At 50.6% G+C, this 26,503-nt stretch overlaps 1 protein-coding gene across 1 annotated transcript; it reads left to right on the forward strand.

Moving 5' to 3' along the window:
• Window positions 1-21,683: 21,683 nt before the first annotated feature.
• On the forward strand, window positions 21,684-22,943 carry KCNJ16 (potassium inwardly rectifying channel subfamily J member 16). Its single transcript, XM_016201469.2, has one exon. The coding sequence runs from the start codon at window positions 21,684-21,686 to the stop codon at window positions 22,941-22,943; it is 1,260 nt and encodes a 419-aa protein (XP_016056955.2).
• The last annotated feature ends 3,560 nt before the right edge of the window (window positions 22,944-26,503 follow it).

Here is a 26,503-nt window from a genome sequence, read left to right on the forward strand (position 1 = left end):
GAAACAGAGCCAGCAGAAAAGGTGGGGCAGAGGTAGTAAAATACATTGACCTCACTTTCTGTGACTCAGACAGATTTGAATTGGTAGAATCGACCAAGACGAAATTTATTATGCACTATCACCCCTAGGGTTGAAATAGTTTTGGATGTTAAAACAGAAGTAAATGCAAAGTGGGCTAAACTCCATGTTTCTAAGGACCAGTGTATCCAACTTGCTAAGTTTACCAGTCCTGAGAGATGGTGGGTATGATTGTTCTAAAGATCCTCTACTGCGAGGCCATGCAATTTCTCCACCGAATAACTGTTATCATTGAGAATTTCTTACAATAGTTTTCATTACAATCAGAAAGACTCAACTACAGTTGTATTAATCCAGCTTTTTTTCTTCAATCCTCACCTGAGGATATTTTTTTCATTGCTTTTCAGAGAGAGTGGAAGGGGGAGAGAGAGAGAAACATCAACTTGAGAGAGAGAGACATCAGTTGGTTGCTTCTGGCCTCTCAGAACTACAGTGACTTGTGTCAGGCGGGCAGGGATATGTTTTGACCTCAGCGGCCTACACTGGCTGAGCAGTTGACACCTAGTAATCTGATGAAGGATTTTGGACCTTAACTCTACTTTTTGGAGTGTAGACAAACCTGCATTTAAGAGTACGTAACTCCAGAGGTGCTGCAAGGCCCATGGCCAGCTGAGGAGGCAGCATGTTCTCTACCCTCTTTTGCATCTTGTTAGAGTCAAAGGAAGTGTCTGACCTGCTGAAATGCTCACTTTGCAGACATGACGTGGGCAAGTTGAATTTCCGAATCAAACAAAGGAAAAATTCCTGGGCATTTTATGTGCATTTTTCTTAATATGATCCCAGAATGAGAGTTAGCCATTTAATCCCAAACGAGACATGACCTCACTGGGGTTGGTTCTTTGACTGAATTTCGGAGTTCCACCCTGGGACAGTGTCGACTGCACTGCCCTGGAGCCTCGTCTCCTCCCTGAAGATGTCAGGGGTGTGTTTCAGAAGGGGAGGGGTGTCTCCAGCAGATGTTTTCCAAACAGATATTTTGCGGAAACCTCTCTGTTCTTTTGTCACAAAGAGCCATTTAGTGGTCAGTCTGGAAACCAAAGATCGGAACAAGTTACCTTGTTAAAATTCTTCAATCAAAAAGACTGTTTCGCTTGGTGGGTGTCATTAGACATGAGAGGGACTGGTCATTAGAGGGAAGTGGGAGGACCTCTCAGGAGCACCTGGAACACTTTTGCAGAAGACGGGCATCCAATTAGATTTCAATTAGATGCTTGAGAAATGTTACTAAGAATAGGCCCTCAGCATAGCCCACTATTACGTGCGTGCTCTCCAGCTTCCCGACAGTGACCATTTCAGATGTTTTCCACACCCTTCAAATCGCTGTTCCTGTCCCTACTGCCCACCATCCCCTTATTTAACAGGGAAATAAAATTGCCAACTTCTTGCCACCCAACCTGTAGACTTGACCGCAGCTGTGCCGGCTCTTTCCTTGGCACCATCCTGGACGGTTCTCCGTCCCTCCTTCCCTTCACCTCCCCCCATCCCTGATGGCTCTCTGATGATTACGGATTCAGTCTTCCAAGTATCTGGAGTCAGTTCCTAGGCTTTTCCCCTACATTCAGCAATAACTCCCTCCCTGCCCCGCCCCCACCTGCCGCCAGATCATTCTCTTGAGCGCTGATCAGGTTGCCTCCCTCCCTCCTTAGGATGATCAAAACTCCTCAACCTGACTTATCAGATGCTGCTCGCTGTGCCCGCTCCGCCCGCCTCACACTTCTCACCATCCCGGTCCCGCGATCGAGTCAAAGAAGCGTTTCTGCCATTCCTGCTAACTCTGACTTAGGGCTCACATGGTTTGTCTTAACCGGTTGCCTTCAGTGTGAGTAAAGGTGTAAATTACAGCCCCTGGGACATGTGACTCACAAGTAACTACTGCAGAATGGATTCACCGAAGACCAAAAACAAACACATGCATGGTTTGTAAGAAAGTGGGAGGCTATCCAAGAGTGCAGAAGGTTAAACATGAAAACAGGGCTATTCATCAGTAGAGTTTTAAGTGGAATATTTACAGTTGCCTTAGTGCGTGATAAGGTCTTAATAAATGCCTACTGAATTATGCGGGGACCTTTAAAACTCTAGATCATTTTTTGCAGAATCCCTTTTAAGGCAGCAGTTTTAAACCCAGTTTCTTTTCCACCCCATTAAACAAGTGACAACTTGAAGGAAGGCCTAGTGGTAGATACAATTTAATGAGAATGTACCCTAATGGATCAACTAATGATCATTTTCTTTTCTGATCCAAATATTAGAAGCTAGAGGCTTTCTCTATACGCCCCCCCCCCCATCCCTACATTTATAGATGCTTTGAAGTGGGATTTCAGGTGGGATCTAGATGGATTCTAGGCTGGACATGTAAAAAGGCATTCAGAGGAAAACAACCAGGATGTTAGAACACTGAGCAAACCCTAAACCGTGGCTGAGCACACAGGCTTTGCTGGAGCAGACTCCCGTCAGCTCACAGGAGCCACCTGTGCACACTTCCCACCAACACCACATCCGAGACATCCTTCAGGAACTTGAAATCGGCCATGGATGGAGCATTTACACCACAGAAATTGGCAAACTGCACCAACCCACTCCCTCCCTCAGGGAGCCCACTATTACAATTTGCCAGCACACCACTGCATATAAATTCAGTTGACCCGGTGTCCCAGCAGCCCTGGCTGGCACCTGTTGCCTTAATGACTCCTCATTTTAGCATTTTCCCATGCCCTTCTCACTCTCGGAGGTGACAGACTAAATAACCACTGTGCATATCAGGAATGATAGGATGCTTAGTAGGTTTTTCACTGGAAGAAGTGAAGATGGAGCTAGGAGGTAAGATGCAACTACAAGATCTTTATCCCCTTTGCTCCTCTGAAGAGGTGGCTGTTGAAAGTCATACAAGACACATTTTGCAGAGGGACAGCATGAGGACAGGAAAGCTTTGTGAACCCTACAGGGAGACACATTTTTATCTGAGTTTAAGGAAGGGCTTCCTTGTTGGTAGAGTTGAGTCATCAAATAGGAACAGACATGTGGGGAGTCGGTGAGTTCCTTGTAGGTGAAAACGCTTAAGCAGACTGAGGCCGACTTGAGGGGTATTGTTGAGGGACTCAGGCAGTGCTGTCTTGTTGTTTTAATGCTCTTCTGAGGATTCACACTTTGAACTGAATCTTCCTCTGACTGTGCTGGACTCAGACATTTTGGCAGTTCTCACAGGGCCTCTGCTTGGTAATGTGTGTGGGGGGGAGTTGGTACAACAGCCAGCCAGAAAACCAATTTATTCAAATTCAGAAAAAGAAAAAAAAAATGACCCAAACAGACACTCTTATTAATTCCCACTGTTCAATTTTAAAATGAAGTGATTTGAGAGGAAGTACATGCTAATCAACTTACTACTGACTTATTTCTGATTCCTGATTTTGAAATCTTTTAGGGTAACCGATTCCACTTTAGCACAGTTAGATCAAAAAGAAGAAAATTAGTCAGTGAGTTTCAGATAACTGTAGGGTCACAAGTAGCGGGAGAGACTTTTGTAAGGAGTGGGAGAGTCCTGAGCAGTGAGGACTTCAGACGCTCGCCCGTGTCCTGGGTGGTGGGTAGCCAGGCGGTGAGGACGATAGGAAGCCCCCTGGCCAGCAGTTGAATGGGGCCTGCGAAGCTGGTTTGGGTCTGCCTGGCCCTGGTGTCAGCAGTGGCTGAGGCTGTATGAGAGGACTTAAGATTTTTCCTGGGCTCTGGAAAATCAGGGTGCAGTAAGCAATTCTGCCCATCACCTGGTGTTACACTGTGCCACGTAGACGTCAGACGGTTTTCCTCTATTCCAGATTCGTTTACTGAATTAATCCGCTTGATTATCACGTGGATTCTGTGGCAAAACCACGAGACCAAACAGGGCACCTTCTTCAACTCTGCCCCAAATACTTATTTTTAATAGAAAGGACACACAGGAGTCATCATGGGGCACTTACGTAATTAAAATTTGATAATTTAGCAACACCCTACCTGATGAATTGTAACATCTCCCACCTTAAAACAACTTTACAAAACAGAAAGCTCCCTTCATGAAAAATCAACCCCTCTGAATCCTCATGCCCCTTTCCCATCCCTCATCACGTCCTTCCACTCCGTTGGCGAGCAGGGCCCCCTGCAAGGGGGGTATATCGTGTTCACACCCGCTCAGCCCGGTCCCCTCTGTCCCTAGTCCATCCGGTCTGTTCTTCATCCCAAACCCCCAGCTCCACTGAGGCACCTCTCATCAGTCACCGTGACACCGCGTTGCCACATGCCAGGGGCAGTTCTCCGCCCTCGCCTCGACCTCTCATGCACGGTTTGCCTTCAGTTTGGGGGCAGTTCTCCGTCTCAGCCCTTCGCTGGGCCCTCTTTTTCTTACGAGCCCCAAGGTGGGCTGCCCGGCGCCGCCTGGGACCCAGCCCTCCTACCCACTCGCCCAGGCGGGGCGCTCCTGTGCGCACTGATGGCTTCGTGCCGTGTCCCCCGTTCTGGATGTCTCCTTCCAACCCCAGGACAATACACTGTCCCCCTGACACCTTCACTTGGCTGCCAAGAGCATATCCAGTTACCACCACGGAACCTCGGCTATCGAGCCCCCCGCTTCCAAATTCCCTCGCTCCCAGGTCCGTCATCTCAGTAAACGACGCCAGCAGTCACTCGATTTCTTATAAATGCCACGTTGTCATGAGTGCTAAACCCAAACTGTGAACCTCACTTGTGGGTGAAAAATGGGTATTGAGCAAGAAGCGTAGCCCCGCTTGCCCCACACTTAGAAGAGGCAACCAGACTAGCCTCGAAACAAGGCCCAGACAGACGTCTCGCCTTCGTCCCCGGGGCCACTGCTGAGGTCGTCGCTGGCCTCCCAGGAGCACACACTTCCTCGGAACCCAAATGAAGTGATGTTGGGCAAGAGGCTGTTTGCCTCGGGTGTCGGATTACACAGTCAGGGTGTGTATTTACCCAGAAAAGTCTTTAGAATGACGGTAACAGAGCACCTGCCTTTAAGAAGGACACACTGGGAAGAAGCTGTCCAAGTCCTGGAGGTGGTCCTTAGAGAAAAGCCAGCCCTCGGGGACAGTAAGAAGTGTAGGGGCGACTTCTGGCCATTTTGGGGAGATTTTTATTCTTGAAAAAGCTTACGAAGGTTTGACCGGAAGACAAAGATGTAGATTTGGGGGCGCGGGGGGCAGGCGGTGTATTTCTTCTCGATTCTTGCTTTCTGTAAGCCACCGTTGGCAAGACTGTCCCCTCGGTGTAGGCATGGGAACCGGCTAAAGAAAGTGTCGATTCAGTAGAGTGGAGCCGAGAACTCGGCGGCCTTTGTGTGTGGAGAATGTGTCCGGAAAGGCAAAGAAGGGCAGGATTCTCCTGTGGGCTTTCCCATCTCCATGGCGGTAGGTGCTGACGGCCCAGAGAAAGCCCGAGGGAGCAGGGACAAAAGAGCCCCGAGGCCTCTAGCTGCGGGGCTCTTACAAGATGAAAAGGACCCGGGTCTGGGCCTGAACCCCATCATCGGTCACTAAGGTAAGACCGTGCCGCGGGCTACGAGCAAGCCTGAGCCGGGGCCCCCTGCCCCCCCAAGCTCTTTCCTTTTTGCAGAATGCCTGCTGAGAGGCACCTGAGAGATGCTCCCTCTGGCTTTTTATTGCTGTCCCCCCCTGGCTGGGGTCCCTGGGGGGAGCCGAACCGAACAGATGAAGGATGTGCCATTTATAGATCAGTCAAGGGAAGTAACATTCAGAGAGGAGGTGACTTAGGCAGCGGAACGTTTCTCATTGACGTGGGACAATGTGGGAAAGGATGAGTCTTTAGTTTCCTGCGGAAACGATCATTCATAAAACCATCCCTTTTTATGTCTCTGTCACTCTGCCAGGGTCCCGAAGGGACAACCGAGTGGCACTGAGAATTTGAAACTGTGGTAAAATACGCTGTCTTGGTTTGCAATTAATTACATCTTTACGACTAAAAATATAGACAAATGCTGTGATGACTCATTAGGGGGGAAAAACCCGCTAAGAGGTAACCTCAGTAAATACTAAGCTCCTCAGATACGAAGTCGGATTCGGCGTCTGGGCGCTGCGCTTGCTTTCTCATTTGTAATGTTTCCCTGCTGCTCATCGCCGCCCTCCCATCCGCCTCTGGACTGTCGCTATGGAGTGAAAAGCACCTGCTCATCCCATGCCTCCAGGTTTCCACGTCCATAGTGCAGCAGTTTCCAGCCTTTTCCATCTCATGGCACTAATCACTAAACTAATCACTAAAACTCTGCGGCACGCCAAAAAATATCTTTTTTGCCCATCTGACCAAAAAAAAAAAAGTTATGACTTAGATTCACTCACCCCGGACAGATATTGTTGTGTTGACTGTTGTCATTTTTTCGTTTGTTAATCGAAGGGGAAAGAGGTCAGTGCCCTGACTAAATAGTCAGGCGTTCCGTGTTTTAAGAACTCTGCAGCCCGCGGGTGGAAATCGCCACTGCAGTGGGAGGGGTGGAGGTGAGACGTGCAGCCGGTCTGCTCGGAAGCGGCAGGACTGCTGGGCGCATGGCCTGCGGTGTAACCATAAATGTGTCTTATCTATAAAACTCTTTAAGCTTTTCTTTATAAAAGCCCTTCCCCCTTCTTTTGTTTCCCTGTGAGCCTTGAGATAATCCTGAGAATTTGGAAGTAGCTGGGGGAAGCATCGCCAGAAGCTCTGAAAGCCCGTATCCCGGAGGGAGAGCCCCAATGGCTACTTGGGAGCAGTGCGACCTGCCCGAGTTCCTTGGTTCTCTCGGCCTCCTTTTCAGAGTCTTCAATAATATCGACCTTCCAGATATTCTTTAATCTCACTCGACAGGGAACCGGGAGCCTGGAGAGAACAGACTAGGTGGAGATGATAATTATTAGCTCGCTTCGGAGAGGAGGGAAACTGATAGAGACAATGATGTGGGTTAATAGCTGAGCCCAGAGCCGTATCTCAAGTGACTCAACTCCAAGAGACACAGCTCCTGCTCGCAGGTTTGGGAAAACACAAAGCAATTGCTGTTTTGTAAGGAGGCAGGCGGGATACCCTTGCAGCATCAAAGGCAGTTGGGGCGACCTAGGCCAGCCCTGACCTGCTTCTCACACGGTTTCCTGAGCAGCGGTGCTCAGCTCTCAGCTCTCAGCTCCCCGACGTCCGCATTCCGCCCCGGGCCTCACCCCGCTGATGAGCCCGGACCCGCGGGCGGGGATGCCACGGGGGTCAGGGAGGGTGTGTTGGGAGGGGCTGGCCTGCGGGGTAATACGGGTCAGGGCGAGAGCTGGGGCCAGGGACGTTCTTTTGTGCACACGTGGTGTGATAAAGACAAACCAGTCCCTTCCCACCGTGAGCTTTTGAAGTCCAGCCGTCTGCCTGTCCCTCACGGTGGCTGTTTCAGATCAGCTAAGGCAAAGCTCCTGTTTTGCCCAAGTGATCAGCTTCCCGTGAATACCACTGGCGTTGACGGGGCACCTGCCCTCATGCAGTGTTGTCCGGGTGGGTTCTCATCGTTACCTTTTTCAAAGGGACAGGGATCAGATGTAAAATAACTGCTCTGAATTCCCGTAGGTAAGTGGTAGAGGTGAGCTTCAAACAGAAATCAGCCTGACTCCCAAAACCAACTCTAAGTGATTGGAGTAGAGGCTCTCCCCTCCGTGAAGCCCCCCAGCCCTGCGTTTCCCTTCTCTCCTTGGACCGCGGCCTCTCCCCGGGCAGCTGGTTAGCTGATTAACTGGAGCCCTGTCGCTCTTTTCCCCTGTCCTGTCCTCCCGCAAGCAGGGCTGGACCTGCCTCCACGATAGTACAAGGCCTGCTCCAGGTCAATCCTGAATTCTTGGCCTTTGACCTTAGGAGTCGGGCTGTCATATTGCTTATTAAGCCACCCGTGTCAGACTCGATACTTAGGAAGGCGTTGCTGTATTCTAGCTGAGTCAGTGCTCGAGGCCTGGGGGGCCACTCTCTCAGCTGCCCGAGCCCACGTGGCACAGAGCGACAAGCAGTGAGTGGCATGTCCCTCACCCAGCCGCTGGACCAGCCCTGGCAGTGACCTCCCCAGGCCGAGGCACTCGCAGGAGCACCGCCCTCCATCCACAGTGCTGCGAGGCACCTCTCCAGGGTGCAAGGTGCTGCTGCCACTTAACAAAATCTAGCCTGTCCGGGTAGCTCATTTTGTTGGAGCGTCTTCCCAGACACCAAAAAGGTTGCAGGTTCGATCCCCGGTTGGGGCGCATACGAGAGGCGGGGACCGATGTTTCTCTCCCCCCTCCCTCTTCCTCTCTCTCTCAAATCAATGAGCACATCCTCGGGTGAGGAGTGAAAAAGAATTGGAAAAACTGATTCTAGACTCTGATGAGAATACATTCTTCACCCGAGCGCAGTTTCTTTCAAAGCAAGGATGGAAATGTGTTCTGGTGCTTTTCCATCCGCGCCTCACCACCTTAGGTTATTTTGTATTTTCTGAGAGGGCCAGTCAGGTGCGGCCACGAGAGGAGATGGCGTCAAAGCTCAGGAAAAAACAAGGTTTATGACACTCTCAGGTCCTCGAGACAGGAGACGTGGCGTGCCACAGAGGATCACGTGGGAAAGGCGCCAGCGTGGTCAGGCGGCGGGAGACAGGAGTGGGTCCTGGCCTCTGTCGGGGTTTGCACGGAAAGGGAAAGGCAGGCCAGGGCGACTAGTTGGTAATTGGCTCGTCTGAGTGTTTTGAGCAGGCTCTGGGCTGTAGGGTGGTCCCTGGTCGCTCGGTACCTGGCCCTAGAAGGATCGTGCCTCCTTGGATACACAGGCCAGTCAGGCTGCGTCGCTCCGCATAGCAGAAGCGTGCTCCGGGCTGGGTCCTTCGCTGTTTCTAAGAATTGGCCAGCCCTCTTGGAATAACACTGGGCAGTCTCTCCCCAGCCAGAGGAGGGACCAGAATCCCCAGTGTTATTGTAGGAGAAGGCAGAGCTCTGATCACAGTTGGAGAGTGTCCTTGAGGAGAGCAAGCCAGTTTTCTGTCGACCTCGGTGGAAGTGGCCTTTGCCTAGTTACAGCGATTTTGTAAACAACCTACAACATGTGTGGGGGAGAGGTGGGAACGTCGATGCTCCGACTCCCATATCAGGAACCAGATTACACACACGCACACACACACCCCTTCCTCTTCAGCACCAAGCCTTTATGATTAAGACTAATCCCTCCATAAGAGTCAGGTTTCTGGCTGCAGAAGGAATTCATGCCAAAATAAGTGTGTACTTTGGATCCAAGCAGTAGGAAGCTTTATCCTTGCTGCTTTCCTCAGGATGCTCTGTGACACCATCGCACTCCATTGTTTTCCCCTTTAGGTTCAGACGCTCTGGCTCAGTTCCAAAGGGTGTCTGAAGGCAACAGCTGCTCCCCACAGCCCACCCGCTGGCTGCGTGATCTCACAGTTGGAAGCATTCTTGTCCATGAGCAGGCATCACCCGATGAGCTTTCTGAAAGCGTCCTGCAGCGTCTTTCCTGGCTGGCACTCTTTTAGTTTCTTAATGGTTCCGTCCATCAAGTGGGCTTTTGCTGGCTGACAGTCCCTTGTGCTTCTGTGCACTTCAAGATGTGCACTTCAAGAGCTGGTCTTATCTGTAGAGTGTGTACACCTGTCTCAAGGAAGCTCGCACACAACCACGGATGCCCAGATATCTCCCTGCAACCCTGGGGTTTGGAGTCACAGGGATAGCATGTAATCTTAATTCTAGAATCTTCTAGAATCTGGTAGGAGCCTTATATACGGAAGACATGCACATCCAAGAACATGGCAATATTCTTTATGCACCATTTATAATCTAGTCATAGGGACATGGGACCTAGGAAGTTGGGCACACACAGAGAGACCTTGATCAGCGCCACACATTGCCTGTGAGCTGGGCCTTCAAGGCTGCGCCACACGGAGCTGCGTGTGACACTTTTTGGCTTCCCAGTCATCACTGTTGAGATAGTTGGGATTTTGATGAGTATGTTCTGTTGAACTGATAGCAGAATCTCCTTGGGTAAAGGGACTGGGGAAATACCCCCACAGATGGACAGGGTCACAAGTCCCAACCTGTCACTTCCATACAAAGAGCGTCCTTTGTCCTTTGAGTTGAATGACAAGGATCGAGGTGTGAACGGCCCTGCAGCGGGGATGAGTGGAGACCAGCCTTGCCCAGTGGCACCGGCCTGTCTACTGTGGTTTCACACCCAGGTAGCCCTGGGACCAAGAACCAAGTGGAAACTCCAGGTTGGTGATGCTGGGGAGAGAGGAATGGTGTTTTGCATTTTGCTTCTCACAAGATTTTTGTGCCATTTGGCCAACTATGAATGACTATTACGTCTCCTCTCTTAAGTGTTTGTGGCTATAGAAACTTGCATGGGATATTCATAAATTGTTGAAAATCTGATTTGAGGATTGGTTTCCAATTTTTTTTCAATGAGGGCATCCCATTGAAAGTTCCATGAGATGTGGGAATTCAGATGCCAATAATGTTTACATTTCTCGGTTAAAAAGCCAGTGTTTCCTCCTCTGGGCCTAAACTCAATGAATGGAAGAAGCTATTTTAGTTGATAGCATATTCTTTCCCTTGAGATTTTAAACTTCTGCAGTATTGCCAGGGCTCATCTGTTGAATGAATTTTTCATAAATGTCACCTACCCTACATGGGTGCAAAATAGCATTTTGATTAAGTTGAAACTTGATTAAGATAATTTTATTACCAGAGAAAACATTTCTTCCCTCCCCCTCCTCCAATCAGCCTCAAATCAAGGGAGGCCATGCCGGCTGCATTGATAACGGTTATGAATAATTTTTAATAAAATCAGTAGCAAAAAAATGTTGAATTTTCAAAAATGTATTAGAAATCTCTCTCCATATGGCTACATGTTTGGCTAGGAGTGACTTTTTATTTGAATGTGGTAAATCTATTTGTTCAAGCCAAGCACCACTCAGTTTCCATAGGCAGGTTATCTGCTGGATGAATTAGCCCAGGGGATTAAAAATAAAAACTCCTTAACTGCCTTTTGCTCAACCATCCAGCATGTTCCCCTTGATTACATCCTGCCTGTCTGACAGCTTGAATTCAGGGAACAGAAAATGATGTTAATAGCCTGCAATGCACAGAAATGGGGCATTCTTCCCAAAGCAGATTATTTATTCCAAGCCGGATGCAGACTAATTTCTCACTGCTTTCCTTCTGTGGCTGGTCTGTGGCACTGTCTTCCTTCCTCAGCCTAGAAAATCAAGAATTAGCCACAAAAGCGGAACGATGGAGATGCTCCTTTGTGCTGTGGGCAAGGAGCAAACTTTCCTCTACCCTAAAGACCTAATAACCAAATAGACACGGGACAGATCAGCCGAAGAAAATAACCACATTTAATATGTACGTAGGTGCGGGAGCCCCATGCGTGAGCATGTCCGGGCCCCCGCGTGCAGGAGAGGGTCGGAGGCGGGAAGGAAACATGGGTGTAGCAGGCACCCCGGGTGAGGGCTGAGGGCTGGTGCCTCGGGGCCTTCGGAGGAGCAGGGAGGTGAGTTTGTCCTTCCGGTCAATAGGTCAATAGGTCAAAAGAGGTTACATCTGATCATCTCTTATTATGGGCAAGGCCCCTAATTCAAGTTCTTCTATGTAGCAAGGCCCCTAATTCAGGTTCTTCTATGTAGCTAAGGGAGGGACAGAAGTGTTCTCTGGAGCCTGTGGCTGAAGTTGCCTTTAGCTGGAACCAATGTGATACCCCAGAGGCACAACCTGGGGTGACTTGTCCTGAACCCCTCAGCACCTTCCGTGCCAAGAGAGATCTCCGCCTAACCACCTTCTTTCGGACCGACAGCGTCGTGCCACTCCGACATCAGTCTGCCCCGGAGCTTGGACTCCTGGCAGGCTGTCCGGAGAGAGTGTCTGCGGCATCCTTGGCACGACTGCCCCCCTCGAGGGCAGCGGCGGCCTGCTGGCCTCAGTGGCGGTCCTCCCTGCGCCCCGGGTGTGTTTGAGTGTTGACGGGGTTGAAGGGAACACAAAGGCTGTCTCCGGGCTCTCTCACGGGCGTTGATGTATTTAGCTAAACGGTAGCGGGTCTCACAGTGGAGGTTAAAACATCTCACCACCAGGTTTAAGGGACAGGCGCCATCTGCCCCACCCTGGGCTCTCCAGCGTCCATCACAGTGAGTAGCCCAGCCTCAGAGATGTGGGGACAGTGTCACCCAGCTGGGTCACCTCTGTCCGTACAGGCATTTACGGGTGGCGCAGACAGCCCCCAGCCCCGGCAGGATGACTGGCCCTTCTTGCACAGGGCTGTGGGGCAGGCGCAGGAACACGGGTGGGGAAAGCACAGAAAACGAAAGGCGTGGGCGTTCGAGAGCCTGTCAGATGCGCTCGCTTCCGCCGGCGACCTGACTTTCCCACCGTCTGTAGTCAGTGGCAGGGCTTTTGTGCCCAGTGCCCTTGAAAAGTCTCCGGCTAATAGAAAGCTAATCTCATGTGAGCCGAAACCCACCGCTTAAGGTATTGTCTTAATAGGCTATCTTCCTGCCTCCTCCTAGGGAGATCTTTTGTCCGGTGTTTTAAGGCCTTCTCAATGTGTCCGGGTCCACAAGGGAAAATGGGAATTTGAGTAACAGCCAATAACGGTTGCTTTATTTTGCTCTGCAATAAAGCTGTCCCGAGTTTTCACTTTGACAGCTTACAACAGAAACTTGATCGTTTAAAGGTCAAGGCAGTTGTAGACACTATCCAGGAGGCTCCTGGTGTACTAGCAAATCACATTTGTGAGTTCAGTGATTCCCAGTAGGTTTAATGGACTAAAAGATAAAGACCCTCTGCACGTTGCCAAAAAGGACCGTTTGCAGGTAGTTCTTACAAGATGGGAAATCAGCAAGATAGGTTTTCTGATGGAATAGCATAAATACAGAACTCAGAGAAGGTCAGAAGCCACGGCACCTATGCTTTCCATAAATTACAATCATTTTGGAGTGAACAGTTAGATTCAACCAAGGCAGCTCCCAGGTCAGACTGTGACCTGGTCCCAGGTAGCTGGCATGTGGGAAGCAAAGTGGGCGACTAGTACAGGATGACTTCTGTTCCTGATGATAGGTGTGTTTCTCTCTGGGCCACCCTGTCATGTCTCCCTGAAGGTGATGTCACGGCAACTAGGTGCCAGAAGGGAACTTTCAGACAAGTCTGGGAAATTGGCAATCAGTAATTCATGGTGGAAAAAACAGGCAGACACTCTCTCTCTCCCTCCCTCTCCCCCTCCCCCCTCACTTGGGTCCCTAGTTGAAGGAACTGTAGTCATAGCTACGAGCATTGCAATTGCATCTGTATTAAACGCTAGTTACTGTGAAGGAGGGTCTGGGAACACAGCCTAATTTAACCCTCCCATGCAACCCTATGGTCTGCATTCTTCAGATGGCCAGCCGGGGGCTCAGAGAGGTTGAATAACTGGTGCAGATGTGCCATTAGTCTTACTAATAATCAAGCAAGCATCTGAACTCAGCCTTGTGTCTATCAGACCCAGCCTCTTCATTTTTGAAACTTTAAGGTGGTAGATTTGCATCTTGAGGATGCAGAAGAATCAACTTGGGGTGGGGGGGGTCAGAATGTTTCGGGTGAAATTCAAGGATCTGCAGGTGTAGCATGCCCCCGCCGGAATTTCGGAAGCAGGTTGTTAGACTGTGCTTTGGAAAACACCGACTTACTAGACTGTTGTAGGGGTATCGGAATGAGGTTTGGAAATTCATGAATATGCATTATTAAGAACTGGCCAGGGCCAGCTATTTAGGCAAATCTACATCCCGAATATCTAATCACCCTCCTCAAATGTATCCATTTCAAAGGACCATTTACTTGGGTCTTAAAAGTCTATCAGCATAGACCTTAAAGTAGGAAAGTTGCAAAACAGCACAATTTTTAACATTTTCTTTCCAAAGTTATTGAAAATATTAAGATAAAAGAAAGATTCCTAAAAACAGATTTTGGTATGCCAAGCCAAGAAGCGAAGGTATTAGCAGTTTAATATGTTTTGGAATGGGGAAGGGAGGAGAGGGGTGCCCAGAGGGGGAGCAGCGCTGGATGCCTGTTTAATTTTAACTCTGCTTCGTGTCCCCCGATTCCTTCCCAGCTGCTTTCATGATTTCCCCAATTGGTCCCCAGTGGCCGAATCTGACCCAACTCCCTCTAACCCCCCTTCCTTGTTTTAAATGAGATCTGGTTTTACTTAGATGAATTAAATGTCACTATATTTGTTTCTGTGGATTGTTCCAGCAAAAATTACAGCATCAGTGTCTGACTTTAAACGTCTGTAAGACTGTCTGCCTCTCTGGGCTATTTATAGTTGCCTTTTCAACGCGCTAATAAATGCTTTTAGATTGCTGTTGGTGCGCTTTCCCCGCATGCAGCCTGAGAATTGGTCCGCTCTAACCGTCCCAGCTGAAAGGACCTGTTTTTCTTTTTTTTGCAAAAGTAATGCATGTTCATTGTAAAATTTCAGAAAATATAGATAAGCAAAGAGAAGAAACAGGAAGAGAAAAAAAATCATACCCATCAGCGAACATTGTGTTGAATGTCATTCTGTCTTTTCTCCTCCTCCATCCTTAAATATATTAAAACTTACAAAATGTATGTTGTACCTGCTGTTTCACAGTTCTGTTTTATTATTGTTTCCACTAAACAATGTTTTCATTTTTCCTGTCAATTCCTTTACTCTATCACTTTTTTAAAAAATTACCTTTATTGTTACACTGACATACTCTATAGCTTTTAATGGCTACATGAAAAGTAGCGAGTCAGGGACATCTGTGATACTTTCAACAATGAAGATAAATTGTTTAAAAAAGTAGATGCTGCTAAGATGTGGTAGAACCACAGCCAACTGTCATCAATGCTCTTATTTCCATATTCCTGCCCTTTAACCCTGCGACGGCAGGACCCGATGGACATTTCCGTTTCAGGTTAGAGTAACCACTGTGGACAAAAGTGGCAAGAAAGGAGTGAGAAGGCTGTTCTTTAAACCAGGTAAAAAGCAGGTTTTCACGGGATCCGAGAGGCTGAACCCAGTGATAAAATGCAGATGAGTTCCTGTAAGGAGAGGCTCCTGTGGGAACCAGGCCTTGAGGGACGCAGCAGCCAGATCACACCTATCAGTAGTGAGCACCTTGACAACCAGATGGTGACAGAGCCTCAAACAAACAAATAGCACCGAGAGCAAGGCCCGAGCACAAAGCATTGCCGGAGGCTAGAGCCGGGAACCAAGGAGACTGGGCTGACTGTGGGTCCTGGAGAGAACCCTCCCAGGACTGCCCGGAAGATCAGCGATTATCTCACTTTATTGTCTTCATGTTTATTGATGCCCAACCCTCAAATGCAAATTCCACACAGGTGGGACTCTGTTCACAGATTCCTAAAAATGGGTGGGTCTGGCACACAATGGGTGTTCTAAAAAATGAATTTAAAAAAACAAGAATATAAACAATCAGTAATAAATTCTCCATTGGACACTTTTAGAGGCCTTTGGGGAGGAAGTGCTTTCCTGACACAACAAGGGGAAATTGAGCTGTGGTCTCTTAAAAGGACAGAAGATACGCTGTTTCACTTCTGCACGAGCCCAGATTCAGGGCCAGGTACATTCTAAGCAGCTGGGGCTGGCGGGCAACCAAGCCAGGGATGGGCAGGCCGAGTTCCCAGATAAGAAGGAGAGGAAGCTTCAGAGCCATCTTAGCACAGCACGGACATATCATTTAAGACAGAGCCTGATGACGTGACGTACAGACTTTTCTATAAAAGTTTATGTGAGCCAAACCGACAGCTTTTGCTGGGGAGCCGGGTCGCAAATACCCCAGGGAGTGACAGTTTCACGGCCTCCTTCGTGCCTTTAGAATGAAGCAGGGGATCTGCCTGGATGTGGGACAAAGCAGGCCGGGCACTGGGTTACAGGACAGCTCCCAAGGTTATGTGCTCTCTTGAGGGTTAGTATCCCTTCCAGGGCTCTGACTCCTGGCTTTTCAAAGGTGTGTCAACCTAGATGCGTAAGAACAACAGACAAGGCTGGCTTAAGGCAAAGACGGGCCTTTTACTGAAAAGTTTTGGGCCTAGGGCACCCACTGTGACCTGCCCAGTTAGGGATTTATGATCAGGTCACCCCGTGAGGTTACTTTCCGTGGAACCCCTTTTTCCGTCCACAGTAATTACCTTGTGAATTTCTTTAACTTGTCGAATCTGCCAAGCTTGCCAGTCTCAGGTTGCTCAGCATAAATAGCAATAAAATTCTTAAACTAAGTTGAAAGTGTGTGTGTGTGTGTGTGTGTGTGTGTGTGTGTGTGTTGAGAACAGGAACAGGGGATCTCCTTATTTGCCAACAGCCGTGAAAAGGAAAGGAAAATGACCCAGTCCCTGGGGTTGGGGGGAGGGCTGGAAGAGTGGAACAGCAGCCCGGGTGGCTCAGTGGCAGGAAACAGCGAAGCCATCCCTGAACTTAAACAAAAATAGCTGCTGGGAACCGCGTGTTTTCTGCCTTGTCAAGCAAGTGGAAAGCTCTTTGAGAGGCCTCAACAGATGCTCTGACATTGCACAGCGGGGGAAACTGAGTCCTTGCGGGACTCCCGTTTGAGCAGTAATTACTGAGTCACCCCTACGAGCTCGGCCCAGTGAGGGATGGCTTCCCGTCGCTTGTCTCTTTCAGCCTCCCAGTGGCCCAGCAATGGGGGTTACCCCGCATCACAGCTGAGGACCCCGGGGCTCAGACACGGTGATGCACACAAGCTGCTCAGGGCGCCCAGGACCGAATGGAACCTCCCAACTTATGGGTTCTGTGCAAAACCAGGACCAAAGAAGTCATTTTATCTCAGACTCTTCCTTATTAAGGTAATTTGATTTTTAAGCCAGCATAATTTTAGTATTAGAATTCACGTGACTTTGGACCTATCTCGACATCCGGAAAATAAAGAAACATCCTCCCAGCCTCCGAATTTCTTCTACTGTATGAAACAGCATCATTTTGGGTGAGGCGGGATTTGCAATTGGGAGGTAGATATTACTCCAGGAAAAGCTGGGCTTCTAGAAAGGTCTTCAGGTGGAGTTACCGGCAACTTGGGATTTCTGCTTTCAGTTTAGCTGTTTGCTCATAGAATATTACATATATCACTCCTTTTCTATCCTAAACTGGCACGAAACTTCCCGAAATTGGTTGAGAAGGAGAAATGACAAGGTTATATCAGGAGGGAGGTAAAATCCACACGCATTGAGAAGCTGGGCCAGGGTTGGGGGGCTGGGAGGACTAGAACACAGGCCTTAGGTCAACCCAGGGCCTGCTCCAGGGGTGACAGCAGCTGAGGACACAGGAGGCTGCCACGGACTCGTCAATAAGGAGAGACTGCGACTCGGGCGCCAGGGAGCATCTGGAGAGGTCTGGACGGCAGGCCCTGGGTGAAGCAGGTGTTCGTTCAGTGGCTGGAGGATGGGCTCCACCTAAGAGTGTCTGGGTGTCTCAGGAGGATTCCAGGCAAGATAAGGCTCAGGCATGACTCCAAGGCAACAACTTGTAGGACGAGTTCAGAGCAAAATAGCCTGACTTGTTTGGGTTCTGTTGTCACCCAGTGAGGCCCCTCTCCTGGCAACCAGAGCCCACCCCCTGGTGCCCTCTGACCAGGCCTTCTGTCGCGACCCTCCTGCCCCCTCCCCACGCACCACAAAGCCCCACCCGAGCCTGTCCTCAAAGACCACAGCCTGTCCTGGGAATTTAGGCCACCTTTTAAGCTCTACCCCACCAGCTCGAGCTCCCACGAAAATGTATCTTCCCTCCGAGTTGCCAGGACAGTAACCTGATTACCAGTGATGGCTGCGTGTAAGCCGCTGGTTCATCCGAAAGGCCGCGGGCATTCATAACACAAATTTTATTGAAGACGCTCTAGGCCATTATTTGTGGTTACTGTTACTATATTTATCTTGAGTAGATCTAGAGACAAGATCCAATTCTATCATCAAAGCTGCACAGGATTTATAGTCTTAAGCATTGCATTGTGCCCTCAAAATGCTAACAAAGCCTAAGCTAGAAGAACCGCCTACGCCGGTAGTCTGCTGGGCAAATACTGAATTTGAGAAGCTACGGCACAGTGGCGGAGACACTGCTTCGAACCAGTGAGTCCCACTGAGGAGAACTGTCCGGAGATGGCAGAGGAACAGACGGGATGGCATTGGTTTTGTTGAAAATGTTCCCTGTCGTGTGCACAGCCCATGTGAAATGTGCTCAATCAGAAAAGGTTTCTCCTCGAATTCGCACAGGGATCTAGGAGACTGGGGACACGGAGCAGATCTCACTGGTCAAAGGAGATTAGGGAGCAGGTTTTTTTTTTTTTTTAATGTCTGAACTTAATACAAGGAGAAGTTCTGAGAAAAGTCGCTGGCGGGGTTGGGCCGGCCGTCCCCTCTAAGTTGCTCTGCCCCAGGGGTCTCGGTGGGAGGGAGAGAACCGAGTCACCTTCCAGCACTGTCCTGACCGGCTTTGCAAATGGTAACGAGCTTCCATGGCAGTCCCAAGAGACCTCCCATCCCCACCGCCTGGGTCTCGGGTCTCTTACTCCCTCGCAGTGGGAAAGAGCTCCACTCCCGCGTCACGGCCACGAGATCTCAGCCTTTTCTCCGCCTTCGTCATGATCACCTGGAGAGACAGTGGGAACCTGGTGCAGAAGGGGGACCTTACCTGATTCGGCATTTGCTATTGAACTTTATACTCCACAATTTTGTGATGACAGTGACCAGATTTCCACCCTCAATTTAAAAAAAAAAAAAAAAGAATTTTGCAACCAATAAAACGGCCACCACGTGTTTCTGAAGAGCCAGGAGGGAAACATGCGAAGGGACATACAGAAGTGGGAGCCTCGCAAATGCTCTTTCGTGGCGGACTCGATGGGGACGAGAGGTGGTGAAAGCCACAGGGAACTTGGAGCGCCGGGTTCTGATCCTGAGAAACATGTTAAACAGGGACTGCCCAGCCAGTCAACAAGCCTTCTCCTCTCTCCTTTGATGGCAAACAACCGGAAAAGTGCTCTAGTGAACACAGTCTGTGAAACAAGAGATTAATCAATATTTATTTTGTCTAGTCATTTGGGCAAAAGGGCCTCCATCAAGTGTTTTGCTCATTGGGTAGCCTGAGAAATGGTTCAGACTAGAGAAAATGTTTGGTTATAATCTATCATTTAGCTTAAAACAGTTGCCTTTTAGAAAATGTATCCTTTACATGGCTGGAGAATCTAAGAAAAGATGAATACAGTGTATGCGCCAGCCAGGACCTCAAAGCTTTTCCCCAGAAAGTTCAATCGAAGGACCCGAGGCCCGGACCGCAGCCCGGGGCACGGTGGGTTTGGGGCCGAATTCTCTCAGCTGTGGCTTGTATCCCTGACATCGTTGCGTGACTCAGAAACACATTCTCCACAAACTCAAATCCGCTCACTTGTTGCTGGTCTTCATTGAAAATTTCGTTTGCCAATTAGCATGCTAATGAAGATGTTTTTAAAACGGCGTATTTATAGGAGTTGTTGGCACCCATGGAATTGAAAATGATGCCAACCAAACGCCATTTGAAATAGAAGCCGTTTTCCTTTTGGCAGCAGGAACAAACGCTCAGAGTCGCACAGTAGCTCTTGATTTATGAGCTGTGCTTGCAGCCTGACTCCCACGGCCCGCGCGGGTCCCTTTAAGGAACCGGGTTGGAACCGTTTAATAGGAAAACAGCCCTATCTCCAGATCCGCCTTTGACTTTGGAATCACACGGGTCTTTGATTATAGCTGGCCCCGTTCTGGCGCCTCCAGTGACCAGGTGGGGGAGTGGAGACAGGGCACCTGCGCAGCTGCGTTTCCCTGAGGACGCGGCCCGAACCTGCCGGGAGCGATGCGCGGCGCGGGCGGACTTGCAGAAACGCCTCCCATCCAGCCTTCCAGTAAGCGGCTCCTCGGCCCTGGGCCACAGCCTGAGATGATACAACTGCCTCCCGAAAACACGGCTGAAGGGGTGACAGAGAGGATAGCTACTGAAAGCGGGCCTGGAGGCGGGTGGGCAGAGGCCGGGGAGACACCCCTGCACGCCTTGCGGGGTATTTTTGGCCGAATGTCCATCCATCCTCGCAGTGGCCCACCGAACAGAGTGTGTATTGTCAAGTGCGCCTGATCCCTGGAGAGCAGGAAAAACGATTCCCTGTGGCTGGAGGGAAATTAACTCTTTCCTCCCTTTGGCAGCTGGCTCCGAGGGGGCAGGGCCCCCCACTCGGGAATAGCAGTCACTCCGGGGGCACCTTGCAGAGCAGCAGAGTGGCAGGGCCCCCTAGACAGTCCCCTTCTTCTTGTGCTCCCTGCCCCCACCCAGCACAGGTGCACCGTGTGGAGAACACCCGAATAAAACCGGGCTGCCCTGACTTCTTAGTTTCCCATAGAGGCGACTAAAGACCATTTAACATCGAAGTTTTAAAACATGCTTCCAGACTTGAGCTGGGAAAAACCTCTGGCCTAGACCGTGAATGCTAAACGCGATGAGAACTGCGTGTTCCGTCCTGATGGGTTTTTGTTTTTTTTTTAAAGACTGAATTTGGAGGGACGGCGATGATTTTGCCTCGGGATGGCTGCGGGAGCATCGGGGAGACTCTGAAGGGCGGGCGGGAGAGAGGGGTCCATCCGAAGTAGGCTCCCTTTAAGAGGGAAATAAGATTAGCGACTTTGGCAAAATTTCGGGCTTCTATTCAGAGGGAAAGAAAAGAGCTTCCAGTGCCCAAAAAAAAAAAGATGTTATGAGACAAAGACACAGCAATTTTATACCTTATTGAAAGCTTCACTGGGAGTGGTTTTAACTCCTCTGGGGTTAAGAAAGATTTTTTTTCCCCTCTCAAGACCAAAGGTAGAACTAGGGTGAAGGAGTTGAATCTGAAGTAGTGCTCCAGTCAGCTCTGTGCCGTCCCGGGAAGGACACAAGGACCAAGAGCCTCGGAGGAGAGGAAGCGACCAGCGGAAGGTGAGGGCCTGTCTTGTAGCCCCGTCTGTTACATTGTAGCCTGAAGGTGGAAACCGCATCTGTTAATTGTAGCCTGAAGGTGGAAACGAAACCCCCTTCTCGGGAGAACCACCTGATTTAAACAGAAAGCTTTTAAGACTGCTACATAAATATCTGAGGCAGAGTCTGCCTTTTTACCTTATAGATTATTTTGTTTTCTAAGTGGCCTTATGCCAGAGGAGGCTGCAAAATGAAGGCAAATTTTTTTTTTTTTCATGTCAGTTCAGAAAAGGCAGTGGGGCTTCCTTTGGGATAATCCTAGTGTTTACTCAAGCCTTCTGCATTTGTAAAAATGTTATTTTCTCCAGTTTCTGTTTTGTTCCCACAATGGCTGAGTTGAAGCCCCGACTAAAACGTGTAACCAGTCCTGAGGGTCTCTGTCGTTCACACGAGGCCGTAGCTCTTTAGGATGGCATGAAATTGCTTCGCGTTTGGCGAATTGCGGAAAAGATGGAAATGAAAGCTAAAGTGAGTTCAGTTTTCTTTTTTTTTTCTTTTCAGCTGTTAACCGGAAACCCAAACCAACCAAGAGCGACCCCACCTAGAACTATCTCTGTTTCAAGACTGCCCTGGACGCCCGCCCGGCGTCGGCGAGAATGAGCTATTACGGCAGCAGCTACCCGATCGTGAGCGTGGACCCCAAGTACCCGGGTTACCCCCCCGAGCATGTCCTCGCGGAGAAGAGGCGGGCCCGGCGGCGCCTCCTCCACAAGGACGGCAGCTGCAACGTGTACTTCAAGCACATTTTCGGAGAGTGGGGGAGCTACGTGGTGGACATCTTCACCACCCTCGTGGACACCAAGTGGCGCCACATGTTCGTGATATTCTCTTTGTCTTACATCCTCTCCTGGTTGACGTTCGGCTCCGTCTTTTGGCTGATCGCCTTCCACCACGGGGACCTGCTGAACAACCCAGACATCACGCCCTGCGTGGACAACGTCCACTCCTTCACGGGGGCGTTCCTGTTCTCCCTGGAGACCCAGACCACCATCGGCTACGGGTACCGCTGTGTCACCGAGGAGTGCTCGGTGGCCGTGCTCACCGTGATCCTGCAGTCCATCCTGAGCTGCATCATCAACACCTTCATCATCGGCGCCGCCCTGGCCAAGATGGCAACGGCTCGGAAGCGAGCCCAGACCATCCGCTTCAGCTACTTCGCCCTCATTGGCATGCGGGACGGGAAACTCTGCCTCATGTGGCGCATCGGCGACTTCCGGCCCAACCACGTGGTGGAGGGCACCGTCCGGGCCCAGCTTCTGCGCTACACGGAGGACAGCGAAGGGCGCATGACCATGGCGTTCAAGGACCTGAAGCTGGTCAACGACCAGATCATCCTGGTCACGCCGGTCACTATCGTCCACGAGATTGACCACGAGAGCCCTCTGTATGCCCTGGACCGAAAAGCGGTGGCCAAGGACAACTTTGAGATTCTGGTGACATTCATCTATACCGGCGACTCCACGGGGACCTCCCACCAGTCCCGAAGTTCCTACGTCCCCCGGGAGATCCTCTGGGGGCACAGGTTCAACGACGTCTTGGAGGTGAAGAGAAAGTACTACAAGGTGAACTGCTTGCAGTTCGAGGGCACCGTGGAGGTCTACGCGCCCTTCTGCAGTGCCAAGCAGCTGGACTGGAAGGACCAGCAGCTCCACAGCGCGGACAAGGCCCCCCCGCTCCGAGGCTCCGGCCTGTCGGAAACCAAGGTCAGGCGGAGGTCATTCAGTGCCGTGGCCATCGTCAGCAGCTGCGAAAGCCCAGAGGAGACGGCCAGCTCGGCCCCGGATGAGTGTAAGGAGGCCCCTTACCAGAAGGCTCTCCTCACTCTCAACAGGATCTCCGTGGAGTCCCAAATGTAGTCGCGCCCCGTCCTTTTACTCCCCGCCAGTCAGCGTAAGGCAAGTAGCTGCAAACAGGGCTTCCAGGGAGTGGGCGGCTGTGCGCGATGCTGCTGCTAAGAAGAGCAGGTTAAACGCCATGAAAGATAATCTAACAATTACATAGTATCCAATCATTTAGACTTTTTTGTTTCCCTCCCTTCAGCTAGCAAATTTTGTATTAGGGATGCTGCTGAGAGTCTAACTGATTAATATAAGTTTCATCAGCTCCTTGTATGATTCCATGTACTCGTATTTTTGGTTGGAGGTGTAATTCAACACTGGGGACGGAGGGGAGGACACGGGATAAATAAAAATAGAACAGGCAGCCAGCATCAGTCATAACTGATAGCCTAATGAGTGGCTTCCTATTGAAAACATCCTGCCACCTAATCAAGACACAGGCCAGGCATGCGTTTAGTAGGTCGTCTTGCTGAGGTACCCAACGGTGGCAGCAGCCGTCCCGTTCGAGTCCCTTTGCTTGCCCTTCAGTGTGTCTTAGCATCAGCAGGAGGAGTTAGTGGCTGCAAGAAATAGACGGGGCCACCGATTCAGACGTTTCTCCGCGGCCTCCTGCCGGGGTAAAGATCCCCGAGTGCCGGGAGCTGTTTCCCTCTAACCCGGGAGGCAGAAGAGGAGTTGCCGTCCTTGCTCAGAGCACTGTTTCTCTCCGAAACGCCCTGGTTCGTTCCAGCCAGGAGGGGCAGAGACACGGCAGCCCTGGCCCCCGCAGGCTTTCTGACAGGGGGGCTCTTTACGCCGCCCTCCCCCTCCTCCAAGCAAGAGGCCAGGGCACTGGATCCCAGAGACAGGGCGAGGGAACGGACCATGGCGAAGGACACGCGCAGACTCTTTGGGGGGGACCTGAGCAGCGGCCTGCAGGACTGCAGCCTCCGCCGGCTGGTTCCCCGTGTCCGTGGGCGACGGCTCCTTCCCGGGGGGGATGGGGGACGAGGGGGACGGTGCCAGAAGCAGCCGTGTCTGCTGCCCGCCTTGGCCGCTGGACAAAACACAAATGACCGGAACTGTGGGTTTTAGGAAATGTTTCTGTTGAATTTAGAACAGTCATTTAAGCTGAAGATTCTGTGAAACATAATTAAAGTGATGTGCACAGTACTGAATGGAGATGCTGGGGGCCATCCCATTGCTTACCTTTGGGCACAGGAGATACACCTGTGTGCTCTGTGTCCATGTTAAAAGATGTTAATCACGATTACTTTAAACACAGACTCGATCACCTGCGACGAAGACTCGCTTTGCTTTATAAAGGGAAGACTTGTTGGCCACATCCAGGTTTCTCTGCCTGGTTGTTGTAAACATGGTTTCTGAGTTGATCAGGACATGCCACAGTTTTTTATCTGCTTATTTTATTTATATATACATACAGATAGTTTGGGCTCTTTCTGGGGAATCTCCCTCTCTCTGTGTCGCTTTTTCTGTTTAAATTAAACCTCTTACCCAGCACAGGATGTAAACTTGGCGCTCCCGTGTAATATTTATCTCTAGTTTTCTGTTTAGATTTATAACCTGCCTCGACACCCCGATGAGTTACTCAGTAATAAAGATCTCAACGCAGAAACTGTGAACTCTGGGTGGCGTGAACTTGGCCGCTGCGGTGACACTGTTGTTGCGTAGAATCAGAGAGGGGGCAGAAGTGTCAGCATCTCTCCGGGTTTGGACAGCCTGTCGAACAGCCGTCATGGCTCCCCCGTGTGCTGTGGCCGGTGCAGGCCCCTGCCCAGGGAGGGAGGGAGCGCAGGGAAGGGGAAGGAAGGTCTGTTTTCGGGGACCCCCGGCTCATCGGGCCCCGGGAGGCGCCGTGCACAGACACGCTTAATCCCCTCAACGAGGCAGTGGGCGGGTAGTTTAAATTTCCAGGTCATCAAATGTCTCCTTCTTTGCTTCTTTCTAACAGTGTCCCAATGGGGACCACAGTGTGCCCAGGTTAAAAAATAAATTCAACGATGCTCTCCAGTCTCCCTGCAGCTGGGGGGCTGGGGAGCAGGGGGCTGATGCCTGCGGGGCCTGGGCCTGGCCCCTGAGTTGTCAGCAGACCTCGGAGGTGACCTTCAGAAAGCCTGGCTTAGCGGGCTTGTGCCCCCTGCTCCCCGAGTGCGCCCTTCTGAGCGGCACGTTTGGTGGCTGAAGCTCCTGCTGGCCTCTCGTGGGAATGAGAGTGAAGGCCACGCCTTCCGAGGGACACTGGGAAAGGCGGGGTGTCCCCTGATGCTGCGGATCTGCAGACTTCTCTGCACGAGGGAGAATAACTGTGCTTTCTAACCGACACGGGGGCCATGGTTCTAAAGGCAGTTACACAGGGGACCGGGGCTGGCGAGGTGCACATTTGGCCCAGCTTGCACATGGCATGGATGGACGCGGTCCCTGTGGGAACCACATTTTCTGGGAAGCTGAGGAAGTGCCACTGTTACTGTAAAACAAAAGAGTTACCGTTGGCTGGGAAATCCCTCGGAGACACTGATGGCCGAGTGACCTCGATAAAAGGACTGACCAGGCCGGCTGCCCTTTATCTCCCCCCTCCCTCCTCCCCTCCCCCCCAGTGACTTTCCTGTTTTACTGGGACTGTCACTGGGGCCAGGGACCTGAGATCCACGGAGACTCAGGCTAAAAGGCAAAACTCTGCTGGGACTGTGTCTCCAACCCCCAGGGAGGCCGATTGCACCAACTTAACTCAATTGTAGAAATACAGGCTGTTTCCCCAAAAATGGACACACACTTTAACAGCTGAGAGCTCAATTGATGTTTCTCTCTCTTCAGATTTAACCCATTGGAATTAATAATTATTCGAAGTGTGTATTTATCTTTGGGGGACACCCTGTTTATACCAAGCAACCTAGAACCGTCCTTGAAATACTGGTATTTCATTACTTCTGAGTTGGGCAGGGTTTGTGCAAAGGAGATTCTCTGGGCTGCTCCTAGTTGAAAGATTGGGCATCAAATTCTACCCAGTTTAACACGTGCTCGTAGCTCCCCTCCCTGTGAGCAGAGTCTTCTGCTCTGAGCATTCTGAGAGGTGGAGGTGTGTGTAGAAGCCCCTGGGTGTGTGTGTTTTAATAAGTTTTACCTGTGGGCTTCTAGAAACCACCCCTGCACACCCTTGCTACTCAATAAATCACCAAGCCCTTCGGGTCCCCCCCAGGGAGTGCGTGTGTGGGTAACACAGACACACACAGGGAACAGCAGGGAGGCACTTGGCAGATTCTCTGCTGAGGTTCTCCTGGTTGTGAGGTCTTTGCAAACGAAACCTTAACCTAGGGACTCAGTTCAGATAAATCTGTGGCCAGAGCGCAAGCAAGGCCTCCAACGGGCCTTTGCCCGAAGAGACAAGATCACAGTGTTGCCGGGAAACCAGCCCTGGTCCGCATGGCTGTGCAGCCTTTCCTTCGGGGAGGGAGGCGTTGTGTCTGAGTGAATCCCCGTGTCACCTCGCCGCGCCCAGCCTCCTAAAGCAACTTCACGCAGTCCTCTGACGACTGTGTGGCTGGGTCATGAGATCTGGCTGGGGACAGGTGGCATCTTGCCCC

This window comes from Miniopterus natalensis, chromosome 17 (genome assembly GCF_054644295.1).
Source record: "Miniopterus natalensis isolate mMinNat1 chromosome 17, mMinNat1.hap1, whole genome shotgun sequence".
Taxonomy (NCBI): domain Eukaryota; kingdom Metazoa; phylum Chordata; class Mammalia; order Chiroptera; family Miniopteridae; genus Miniopterus; species Miniopterus natalensis.

Coding starts and splice junctions, on each gene's coding strand:
- KCNJ16 (XM_016201469.2), top strand. CDS start 21,684: ATGAGCTATTACGGCAGCAGCTACCCGATCGTGAGCGTGGACCCCAAG.